The sequence below is a fragment of the Salvelinus fontinalis genome, unplaced genomic scaffold, assembly GCF_029448725.1.
Source record: "Salvelinus fontinalis isolate EN_2023a unplaced genomic scaffold, ASM2944872v1 scaffold_0230, whole genome shotgun sequence".
NCBI classification, from domain to species: Eukaryota; Metazoa; Chordata; class Actinopteri; order Salmoniformes; family Salmonidae; genus Salvelinus; species Salvelinus fontinalis.
Window position 1 is genome coordinate 25,001 of NW_026600439.1, and position 12,519 is coordinate 37,519.

The window sequence follows — 12,519 nt, forward strand, 5'->3', positions numbered from 1 at the left end:
AAACAACAGGTTCTCCATCCATCCTTTCCTTCAGCCCTCCTCACCTTTCCTTCCGGCGCCGTCTGAGCCTCTATTCCTAGGACAACGGAACCGTGTTTATTCTCCGTGCCTCCCGGGTCGATGCTCTCGGTGCTGCTGGCTCCTGTCCGTTAACCGCCTCCATCTGAAGGGAACTCCCGGTGCTTGCTCCGGTCCTGCCCGCTGCTGCTTCAGGCGGAGAAACGTCCACCGCCCGCTGCCTAACGCCGCTGTCACTCCGACCTCAAACACCGTAGACACCTCTTTAAACGGGATATCACCTGACTTGCGTCATCCTAGTCTATTATATTGGTATGAATAAGAAGTTTTTGTCGGTTCACCGGTTTCAGTCAGTCAGCTACATCTGTCCAGTATAAACGTCACGGTCAGACGTAACGGCAGACAGACACGATATTATGTCTCCACATGACACGAGAGGGTCGATGATACGGCTGAAACACCGTCAACAAGGACAGTGTGTATATTACAGTGTCAATATAATAACTAGATTCGCAGTTACTAAAAGCTGCTTTAAATCAAATACAGCTTCCTGTTTCTACTCTTCTGTAGCAGCGGACACATTATGTTCCCTGGAGACACACACACACAACACAACACAACACAACACAACACACACTAATGTAATCTAGATAATCAAGTTCCTATGACACATCCTGAGCTAGCAGGTTGTCATAGAGACCTGTGTCCTCAGCTTGACTCCCCTTTAGAGAAAGAGAGAGAGGGGGAAGGGGGAAAGATAGAGAGAGGGAGGAGAGAGAGAGAAAGAGAGAGGGGGGAGACAGGAGAGAGGGAGGAGAGAGAGAGAAAGAGAAGGGAGGAGAGAGAAAGAGAGAGGGAGGAGAGAGAAAGAAAGAGAAGGGAGGAGAGAGAAAGAGAGAGAGGGGGAAGGGAGAGAGAGGGAGGAGAGAGAGAGGGGGAATGGAGAGAGAGGGGAAGGGGAGAGAAAGAGAGAGAGGAGACAGAGAGAAAGAGGAGGGAGGAGAGAGAAAGAGAGAGAGAGAGGGGGAAGGGAGAGAGAGAGGGGGGGGAAGGGGAGAGAGAGGAGAGAGAGGGAGGAAAGAGAAAGAGAGAGAGGGGGAGAGAGAGAGAGAGGTGGAGAGAGAGAGAGAGAGCGAGAGGGGGAAGGGGGAGAGAGAGGGAGAGGGGGTGTGTAAATTGTTGTCCTGGTAGTTCATTAAACGTCTCAGTCTGTATCCTTTATTGATCACATACAGAACTCTGCATCAATATATTTATTTCTGACGCTTTGGGAATCACTAAAAAGGTGTTATCACAAACTCCTCCCCTCCCCAATCTCCTCTCCTCATCTCCTCCCAGTTTCTCACCTCCTTCCCTCCGCTCCCCTCCCATCCTCTACTCCCATCCTCTCCTCCTCCCCTCCCCACTCTCCTCTCCGTTTCTGCCCTCCTCCCCTCCTCTGCTCCCCTCTTCTCTCCTCCCCTCCTCTCCCCTCCCATCCTCTCCTCTCATCCTCTCCTCCTCCCCTCCCCACTCTCCTCTCCTCCCCTCCTCTCATCCTCTACTCTCTTCTCCCCTCTGTTTTCCATCTGACTGCCTCTCTATGTGATTACAGTGTGTGTGTCCTGTGTCCTGTGTGTGTATTTCATTACCCAGGATCCCTCTCCATTAAATACTCTCTGTCTGCTCTCATCTATCTCACAGAGAGAGAGAGTGACTGACCCAAACTGAAGGAAAGCTTTGACTATGTACAGACTCAGTGAGCGTAGCCCTGCTACTGAGAAAGGCCGTCGTAGGCAGACCCACAAAGAATTCAAAAACAAACCAATATCTACTGGGTGAAATACCATCACAGCAGCAAGATTTGTGACCCATATTTATGTTAATTTATTTTCCCTTTTGTACTTTAACTATTTGCACATCGTTACAACACTGTATATAGACATAATATGACATTTAAAATGTCTTTATTCTTTTTGAACTTCTATGAGTGTAATATTTACTGTTCATTTTTATTGTTTATTTCACTTTTGTATATTATCTATTTCACTTGCTTTGGCAACGTTAACATATGTTTCCCATGACAATAAAGCCCCTTGAATTGAATTGAATTGAAATTGAGAGGAGGGAGAGAGAGGGAGAGAAAGAGAGGAGGGAGAGAGAGAGAGAGAACAAGAGGAGAGAGAGAGGGAAAGAGAGGAGGGAGAGAGAGAAAGAGAGGAGGGAGAGAGAGAAAGAGAGGAGGGAGGGAGAGAAAGAGAGTAGGGAGGGAGAGAAAAAGAGAAGAGAGAGAGAGAGAGAGATCACCATAGTAACTAGTATTACTAACCTGGGACATAGATCACCATAGTAACTATTATTACTAACCTGGGACATAGATCACCATAGTAACTAGTATTACTAACCTGGGACATAGATCACCATAGTAACTAGTATTACTAACCTGGGCCATAGATCACCATAGTAACTAGTATTACTAACCTGGGACATAGATCACCATGTGAACTCTCCTCCTCTCTCCTCCCTCCCCTTTCTCTCCTCCTCTCTCCTTCTCTCCTTCTCTCTCCTCCCTCCCCTTTCTCTCCTCCTCTCTCCTCCTCTCTCCTCCTCTCTCCTCCCTCCCCTCCTCCTCTCTCCTTCTATTTCTATCACTGTGTTTATAGCAGCACCCCCCCCCAGGCCAACTGTTTGCTTAGGGTATCAGCAGTACTCCAATTAATTGCCTACCAGCTCTTACAGAATATCAGAGAGACAGTCATAGTTCACCACACACACGCACGCACGCACGCACGCACGCACGCACGCACGCACGCACGCACGCACACACACACACACACACACACACACACACACACACACACACTAGACTGCTCTGAGGCTGAAATTTAAATCAGCAGTTTGTTTCTGTCAGAGCTGATGGATCCCTGTGTGTGTGTGTGTGTGTGTGTGTGTGTGTGTGTGTGTGTGTGTGTGTGTGTGTGTGTGTGTGTGTGTGTGTGTGTGTGTGCGTGTGTGTGCGTGTGCTTGTGCGTGTGCGTGTGTGTGTGTGTCTCAATAGGAACAGAGCGAAACAAAGTGATTGGATTCAGTTCCTACCTCATTTAAATAACAGACGGAGCTACGTCTGGTTCCACACTGTCACCTTCAGATAGAGGAGAGGAGAGGAGAGGAGAGGAGAGGAGAGGAGAGGAGAGGAGAGGAGAGGAGGGGAGGGGAGGGGAGAGGAGAGGAGAGGAGAGGAGAGGAGAGGAGAGGAGAGGAGAGGAGGGGAGGGGAAGGGAGAGGAGGAGAGGGGAGGGGAGGGGAAGGGAGAGGAGAGGAGAGGAGAGGAGAAAAAGGAGAGGAGGGGAGGGGAGGGGAGGGGAGAGGAGGGGAGGGGAGGGGAGGGGAGAGGAGAGGAGAGGAGAGGAGAGGAGAGGAGAGGAGAGGAGGGGGGGAGAAGAGAGGAGAGGAGAAGAGAGGAAGGACAGGGAGGAAAGAGGGAGATGAAAGAGGGAGTATAGGAGAGGAGAGGAGAGGAGACTATGTACATAGGGGCAGACGTCTCTAACGTGCACGGTAGAGAAACCTGGTGGTAGTCACTAGTGACAGTGACTGAGTTCAGGGCAGTGATGGCTGTTTAACAGTCTGATGGCCTTGAGATAGAAGCTGTTTTTCAGTCTCTCGGTCCCTGCTTTGATGTACCTGTACTGACCTCGCCTTCTGGGTGGTAGGGTGGTGAACAGGCAGTGGCTCAGGTGGTTGTTGTCCTTGATGATCTTTATGGCCTTCCTGTGACATCGGGTGGTGTAGGTGTCCTGGAGGGCAGGTAGTTTTCCCCCGGTGATGCGTTGTGCAGACCTCACCACCCTCTGGAGAGCCTTACGGTTGTGGGCGGTGCAGTTGCCGTACCAGGCGGTGATACAACCTGACAGGATGCTCTCAGCGGTGCAAGTAAACGCTAACATAACCCTTTTACCTTAGGTAATGAGATAAATGTCAGCTTGAATAGACACCTGATTAAAACCATCATTCTGAAACTGTCGAACTGCATTCTGTTGTGTGTTATCTGCTGCCCTCTAGTGGATAGAAGTGGCTCTGCAGACCTGCGAATCAGATGGTGCGTTTATGAACAAATGTCTCTTTCTGTTATTAGCTGTGTTGTAAAATATATTATTGAGTCTAAATGTTTTTTGTCGTTGTTGTTTTTTTACAAATAATTTAATTGTTATTATACAGCCCTAACAATATTAATAAAAAAATATTTTGCCTTGCCACTTTCCTCGGTCACGTTTGAGTTTATTTTTTATTTTTACAGGGGCAGTGCATCAACGTTTCAGTAAAAGCGCCGGTTTTAGCCAGCCGGCTAATTTTCAAGCGCAGTCCCTGGGCAGGTTATTAAAAACAATTACAATAACAATATAGATAATCATTGAACAGTGAGCACACTCAGGGCAACATAGGACAAGCCAGACGTAGCATGCAGACAGAGCAACATAGTATAAAAGCAACAAAGTGTTCCCACACCTCACAAGCTACAGACAACATAGAAAGCGACAATATGTCTAGATGGGATACAGCTTTCGTCAAATTGACATACTTATTAATATAATATTATATAAATAATATTATTATTGTTTTAGCTAACCCGAACCATTTTCCTAACCTTAAACCTAATTATCACAACTTGATACGTTTTTTCTCCTAACCTGCTACGTACGTTCTCCTAAACTTACTACGAAAAGTGAATTTTTGACCAAAGCTTTTTTCCCTTCTAGACTAAAACCACGGTCCTCCCACAATCCTCTCCTTCCATTTTAGTCCCGACATCCACTGCGGTCTTCACCTTCTCCACCGAGCAAGATGGCGGACAGAATAGGTACGTCTGTTTTTTTTACATTGGTCTGCTGTGGAAAAACGTTTACAGGTTTATAAAAAAATTGGACTGACATATTTCACTTAAGAATTTTACATGCGAAACATTGTATTTTATTACATTAAAAAAAGCGAGATGTGTGGAGTTAGTTGATGATCGTACGTTGTGTTTTTAAGGCCGCGGTAAATCCACGGTTAGAGTCAAGTCAAGGACTTTGCTGTCATGGCCATTCAAACGGACAGATACCACTTTAAATAACAGCTTGGGTATATCTGCATGGAGGGAAAGAAAAAAACAATATAATCCCTGACAATTTCTCTAAAGGGTTGTACAATTCAACCCAATTTTACAGCGTTTGAGTCCAGACGATATGCTAGGTGGTTAGGTATTTAGCCAGGTAAGTTAGCTAGCTAAGCTAGTTAGCCTGCAGGACTAATAGCCTCTGCATGCAGTCGGCGTTGGCAACGTTTTGTAGCTTGGTGGCTAATGACCGCTAACCGGTTATCTCAGCGATCCAGGCTCAACGTAACTCCCGTGACTTTGAACATAGCTAACTATTTAACTTTAGTTAGCTGACAGCGTTGCGTTCTCCAAACAGCTAACTTGTGCATCTTAGTGGATTATGAGTATTTTACACCACTGGGTCAGGACTCTAGTGAAATACTAACAAGACATGGTAACCATTTAACTTGTAACAATGAATGCTATCTTTGGTGGTGTCTGAGAGGGACGGAGGGTCTGAGAGGGACGGAGGGTGTGAGAGGGACGGAGGGTCTGAGAGGGACGGAGGGTCTGAGAGGGACGGAGGGTGTGAGAGGGACGCAGGGTGTGAGAGGGACGCAGGGTGTGAGAGGGACGCAGGGTCTGAGAGGGACGGAGGGTCTGAGAGGGACGGAGGGACGGAGGGTCTGAGAGGGACGGAGGGTCTGAGAGGGACGGAGGGTCTGAGAGGGACGGAGGGTCTGAGAGGGACGGAGGGTCTGAGAGGGACGGAGGGTCTGAGAGGGACGGAGGGTCTGAGAGGGACGGAGGGTCTGAGAGGGACGGAGGGTCTGAGAGGGACGGAGGGTCTGAGAGGGACGGAGGGTCTGAGAGGGACGCAGGGTGTGAGAGGGACGGAGGGTGTGAGAGGGACGGAGGGTGTGAGAGGGACGGAGGGTGTGAGAGGGACGGAGGGTGTGAGAGGGACGGAGGGTCTGAGAGGGACGGAGGGTGTGAGAGGGACGGAGGGTGTGAGAGGGACGGAGGGTCTGAGAGGGACGGAGGGTGTGAGAGGGACGCAGGGTGTGAGAGGGACGGAGGGTCTGAGAGGGACGGAGGGTGTGAGAGGGACGCAGGGTGTGAGAGGGACGCAGGGTGTGAGAGGGACGGAGGGTGTGAGAGGGACGGAGGGTCTGAGAGGGACGGAGGGTGTGAGAGGGACGCAGGGTGTGAGAGGGACGGAGGGTCTGAGAGGGACGGAGGGTGTGAGAGGGACGCAGGGTGTGAGAGGGACGCAGGGTGTGAGAGGGACGCAGGGTCTGAGAGGGACGGAGGGTCTGAGAGGGACGGAGGGACGGAGGGTCTGAGAGGGACGGAGGGTCTGAGAGGGACGGAGGGTCTGAGAGGGACGGAGGGTCTGAGAGGGACGGAGGGTCTGAGAGGGACGGAGGGTCTGAGAGGGACGGAGGGTCTGAGAGGGACGGAGGGTCTGAGAGGGACGGAGGGTCTGAGAGGGACGGAGGGTCTGAGAGGGACGGAGGGTCTGAGAGGGACGGAGGGTCTGAGAGGGACGGAGGGTCTGAGAGGGACGCAGGGTGTGAGAGGGACGGAGGGTGTGAGAGGGACGGAGGGTCTGAGAGGGACGGAGGGACGGAGGGTCTGAGAGGGACGGAGGGTCTGAGAGGGACGGAGGGTCTGAGAGGGACGGAGGGTCTGAGAGGGACGGAGGGTCTGAGAGGGACGGAGGGTCTGAGAGGGACGGAGGGTCTGAGAGGGACGGAGGGTCTGAGAGGGACGGAGGGTCTGAGAGGGACGCAGGGTGTGAGAGGGACGGAGGGTGTGAGAGGGACGGAGGGTGTGAGAGGGACGGAGGGTGTGAGAGGGACGGAGGGTGTGAGAGGGACGGAGGGTGTGAGAGGGACGGAGGGTGTGAGAGGGACGGAGGGTGTGAGAGGGACGGAGGGTCTGAGAGGGACGGAGGGTCTGAGAGGGACGCAGGGTGTGAGAGGGACGCAGGGTGTGAGAGGGACGCAGGGTGTGAGAGGGACGCAGGGTGTGAGAGGGACGGAGGGTGTGAGAGGGACGGAGGGTGTGAGAGGGACGGAGGGTGTGAGAGGGACGGAGGGTGTGAGAGGGACGGAGGGTGTGAGAGGGACGGAGGGTGTGAGAGGGACGGAGGGTGTGAGAGGGACGGAGGGTGTGAGAGGGACGGAGGGTGTGAGAGGGACGGAGGGTCTGAGAGGGACGGAGGGTGTGTATTTATTGTGTACCTGTGTCCTTAGTTCCCTTGGGTGAGAAGCGTCTGATGGATGTGAAGTTGGGAGAGTTGGGCTCCTGGCTGGGCAAGAGGGACTTCACTCCTAACGGAATCCTCGCCAGCATCCGCAATGGTACCCCCCCCCCCCCCAACACACACACAGTAACATGTTGTCTCCCCCCCCAGGCCATGACAGATATTACAGTACCCCCCCTCCCAACAGTATCATGTTGTCCCCCCCCCTGACAGTATCTAACAGCAACATGTTGTCCCCCCCCCAGGCCATGACAGATATTACAGTACCCCCCCTCCCAACAGTATCATGTTGTCCCCCCCCCCTGACAGTATCTAACAGTATCATGTTGTCCCCCCCCCCTGACAGTATCTAACAGTATCATGTTGTCCCCCCCCCCTGACAGTATCTAACAGCAACATGTTGTCCCCCCCCAACAGTAACATGTTGTGTCCCCCCCCCCCCAACAGTAACATGTTGTGTCCCCCCCCCCCCCCAACAGTAACATGTTGTCCCCCCCCCAACAATAACATGTTGTCCCCCCCCCAACAGTAACATGTTGTCCCCCCCCAACAGTAACATGTTGTCCCCCCCCCAACAGTAACATGTTGTCCCCCCCCCAACAGTAACATGTTGTCCCCCCCCAACAGTAACATGTTGTCCCCCCCCAACAGTAACATGTTGTCCCCCCCCCAACAATAACATGTTGTCCCCCCCCCAACAGTAACATGTTGTCCCCCCCCAACAGTAACATGTTGTCCCCCCCCAACAGTAACATGTTGTCCCCCCCCCCCAACAGTAACATGTTGTCCCCCCCCAACAGTAACATGTTGTCCCCCCCCCCCAACAGTAACATGTTGTCCCCCCCCCCCAACAGTAACATGTTGCCCCCCCCCCCAGGCCATGACAGATATTACAGTACCCCCCCCCCCCCCCCCCCCAACAGTAACATGTTGTGTCCCCCCCAGGCCATGACAGATATTACAAGTGTCCCCCCCCAACAGTATCTAACAGTAACGTGTCCCCCCCAGGCCATGACAGATATTACAAGTGTCCCCCCCCAACAGTATCTAACAGTAACGTGTCCCCCCCAGGCCATGACAGATATTACAACAAGTACATCAACGTGAAGAAGGGAGGTATTGGAGGCGTGGCCATGCTGCTGGTTGGATACGTGGCCCTCAGTTACATGTGGGAGTACGACCACCTCAGTAAGTACAGACGCTGCACTGTGGGAGTACGACCACCTCAGTAAGTACAGACGCTGCACTGTGGGAGTACGACCACCTCAGTAAGTACAGACGCTGCACTGTGGGAGTACGACCACCTCAGTAAGTACAGACGCTGCACTGTGGGAGTACGACCACCTCAGTAAGTACAGACGCTGCACTGTGGGAGTACGACCACCTCAGTAAGTACAGACGCTGCACTGTGGGAGTACGACCACCTCAGTAAGTACAGACGCTGCACTGTGGGAGTACGACCACCTCAGTAAGTACAGACGCTGCACTGTGGGAGTACGACCACCTCAGTAAGTACAGACGCTGCACTGTGGGAGTACGACCACCTCAGTAAGTACAGACGCTGCACTGTGGGAGTACGACCACCTCAGTAAGTACAGACGCTGCACTGTGGGAGTACGACCACCTCAGTAAGTACAGACGCTGCACTGTGGGAGTACGACCACCTCAGTAAGTACAGACGCTGCACTGTGGGAGTACGACCACCTCAGTAAGTACAGACGCTGCACTGTGGGAGTACGACCACCTCAGTAAGTACAGACGCTGCACTGTGGGAGTACGACCACCTCAGTAAGTACAGACGCTGCACTGTGGGAGTACGACCACCTCAGTAAGTACAGACGCTGCACTGTGGGAGTACGACCACCTCAGTAAGTACAGACGCTGCACTGTGGGAGTACGACCACCTCAGTAAGTACAGACGCTGCACTGTGGGAGTACGACCACCTCAGTAAGTACAGACGCTGCACTGTGGGAGTACGACCACCTCAGTAAGTACAGACGCTGCACTGTGGGAGTACGACCACCTCAGTAAGTACAGACGCTGCACTGTGGGAGTACGACCACCTCAGTAAGTACAGACGCTGCACTGTGGGAGTACGACCACCTCAGTAAGTACAGACGCTGCACTGTGGGAGTACGACCACCTCAGTAAGTACAGACGCTGCACTGTGGGAGTACGACCACCTCAGTAAGTACAGACGCTGCACTGTGGGAGTACGACCACCTCAGTAAGTACAGACGCTGCACTGTGGGAGTACGACCACCTCAGTAAGTACAGACGCTGCACTGTGGGAGTACGACCACCTCAGTAAGTACAGACGCTGCACTGTGGGAGTACGACCACCTCAGTAAGTACAGACGCTGCACTGTGGGAGTACGACCACCTCAGTAAGTACAGACGCTGCACTGTGGGAGTACGACCACCTCAGTAAGTACAGACGCTGCACTGTGGGAGTACGACCACCTCAGTAAGTACAGACGCTGCACTGTGGGAGTACGACCACCTCAGTAAGTACAGACGCTGCACTGTGGGAGTACGACCACCTCAGTAAGTACAGACGCTGCACTGTGGGAGTACGACCACCTCAGTAAGTACAGACGCTGCACTGTGGGAGTACGACCACCTCAGTAAGTACAGACGCTGCACTGTGGGAGTACGACCACCTCAGTAAGTACAGACGCTGCACTGTGGGAGTACGACCACCTCAGTAAGTACAGACGCTGCACTGTGGGAGTACGACCACCTCAGTAAGTACAGACGCTGCACTGTGGGAGTACGACCACCTCAGTAAGTACAGACGCTGCACTGTGGGAGTACGACCACCTCAGTAAGTACAGACGCTGCACTGTGGGAGTACGACCACCTCAGTAAGTACAGACGCTGCACTGTGGGAGTACGACCACCTCAGTAAGTACAGACGCTGCACTGTGGGAGTACGACCACCTCAGTAAGTACAGACGCTGCACTGTGGGAGTACGACCACCTCAGTAAGTACAGACGCTGCACTGTGGGAGTACGACCACCTCAGTAAGTACAGACGCTGCACTGTGGGAGTACGACCACCTCAGTAAGTACAGACGCTGCACTGTGGGAGTACGACCACCTCAGTAAGTACAGACGCTGCACTGTGGGAGTACGACCACCTCAGTAAGTACAGACGCTGCACTGTGGGAGTACGACCACCTCAGTAAGTACAGACGCTGCACTGTGGGAGTACGACCACCTCAGTAAGTACAGACGCTGCACTGTGGGAGTACGACCACCTCAGTAAGTACAGACGCTGCACTGTGGGAGTACGACCACCTCAGTAAGTACAGACGCTGCACTGTGGGAGTACGACCACCTCAGTAAGTACAGACGCTGCACTGTGGGAGTACGACCACCTCAGTAAGTACAGACGCTGCACTGTGGGAGTACGACCACCTCAGTAAGTACAGACGCTGCACTGTGGGAGTACGACCACCTCAGTAAGTACAGACGCTGCACTGTGGGAGTACGACCACCTCAGTAAGTACAGACGCTGCACTGTGGGAGTACGACCACCTCAGTAAGTACAGACGCTGCACTGTGGGAGTACGACCACCTCAGTAAGTACAGACGCTGCACTGTGGGAGTACGACCACCTCAGTAAGTACAGACGCTGCACTGTGGGAGTACGACCACCTCAGTAAGTACAGACGCTGCACTGTGGGAGTACGACCACCTCAGTAAGTACAGACGCTGCACTGTGGGAGTACGACCACCTCAGTAAGTACAGACGCTGCACTGTGGGAGTACGACCACCTCAGTAAGTACAGACGCTGCACTGTGGGAGTACGACCACCTCAGTAAGTACAGACGCTGCACTGTGGGAGTACGACCACCTCAGTAAGTACAGACGCTGCACTGTGGGAGTACGACCACCTCAGTAAGTACAGACGCTGCACTGTGGGAGTACGACCACCTCAGTAAGTACAGACGCTGCACTGTGGGAGTACGACCACCTCAGTAAGTACAGACGCTGCACTGTGGGAGTACGACCACCTCAGTAAGTACAGACGCTGCACTGTGGGAGTACGACCACCTCAGTAAGTACAGACGCTGCACTGTGGGAGTACGACCACCTCAGTAAGTACAGACGCTGCACTGTGGGAGTACGACCACCTCAGTAAGTACAGACGCTGCACTGTGGGAGTACGACCACCTCAGTAAGTACAGACGCTGCACTGTGGGAGTACGACCACCTCAGTAAGTACAGACGCTGCACTGTGGGAGTACGACCACCTCAGTAAGTACAGACGCTGCACTGTGGGAGTACGACCACCTCAGTAAGTACAGACGCTGCACTGTGGGAGTACGACCACCTCAGTAAGTACAGACGCTGCACTGTGGGAGTACGACCACGTCTGAGTACACACCTCATACAATACTATCGTTCACCTCAAAACACTGAAGGATAATCTGATCTAACCTGTCTCACTCGCTCTCTGTCCTCCCTCTATCCTTCTCTGTTCCCCTCTTCTTCTTCTTCTCTCAGAGCACGACCGCTGGAGGAAGTACCACTAAGCCCCTCCCCTCCTCTGACCCAGCAGGGCAAAGCCTGACCTCCGACCCCCAGCTGTCAATATTATACCACCGTTGTGACCAAGAATAAATAAAACTACTTCTAACATTTGATCTGCTGTGTTGGGTTTTTCATTAGTGTTGGATGTTGAGTGTTTTATTTGCTAGTTGAAATGACCGTGGACATTTATAATTTTAGTTAAATGGGGGAAACGTTAAAGTGAAATCAAAATTGTCACATACGTGTTTAGCAGATGTTGTTGGTGTCTAGCTCCAACAGTGCAGTAATATCTAACACATCTAAAATAATGGTTTAACTTTTGATGCTCAATGTCAGAGCGTCAGACTAAGAGACAGTATATACATTTGATGAATAATGTAAAATATGTAAACATTAAAGTGACCAGTGTTCCATGATTAAAGGGACCAGTGTTCCATGATTAAAGGGACCAGTGTTCCATGATTAAAGGGACCAGTGTTCCATGATTAAAGGGACCAGTGTTCCATGATTAAAGGGACCAGTGTTCCATGATTAAAGGGACCAGTGTTCCATGATTAAAGGGACCAGTGTTCCATGATTAAAGGGACCAGTGTTCCATGATTAAAGGGACCAGTGTTCCATGATTAAAG

General features: G+C 52.1%; 1 protein-coding gene and 1 long non-coding RNA gene across 2 annotated transcripts in view; one reads left to right on the top strand and one right to left on the bottom strand.

Annotated features, from left to right (window-relative positions):
* LOC129844779 (uncharacterized) overlaps positions 1-1,037 on the bottom strand; it is a 17,210-nt gene extending 16,173 nt beyond the window's left edge. The window contains exon 1 of the long non-coding RNA XR_008758004.1: positions 45-1,037. This is a non-coding gene — a long non-coding RNA (uncharacterized LOC129844779). The remainder of the gene's footprint in view (positions 1-44) is intronic.
* A 3,707-nt stretch (positions 1,038-4,744) lies between these two features.
* LOC129844778 (ATP synthase subunit f, mitochondrial-like) lies at positions 4,745-12,003 on the top strand. Its single transcript, XM_055912883.1, has 4 exons — positions 4,745-4,855; positions 7,336-7,443; positions 8,418-8,534; positions 11,864-12,003. Exons 1-4 carry the CDS (start codon positions 4,840-4,842, stop codon positions 11,890-11,892), a joined length of 270 nt encoding a protein of 89 aa, XP_055768858.1. The 5' UTR covers positions 4,745-4,839; the 3' UTR covers positions 11,893-12,003.
* The last annotated feature ends 516 nt before the right edge of the window (positions 12,004-12,519 follow it).

Coding starts and splice junctions, on each gene's coding strand:
- LOC129844778 (XM_055912883.1), top strand. Junction 7,444..8,417: donor CCTCGCCAGCATCCGCAATG/GTACCCCCCCCC, acceptor TGTCCCCCCCAG/GCCATGACAGATATTACAAC. Junction 8,535..11,863: donor GTGGGAGTACGACCACCTCA/GTAAGTACAGAC, acceptor TTCTTCTCTCAG/AGCACGACCGCTGGAGGAAG.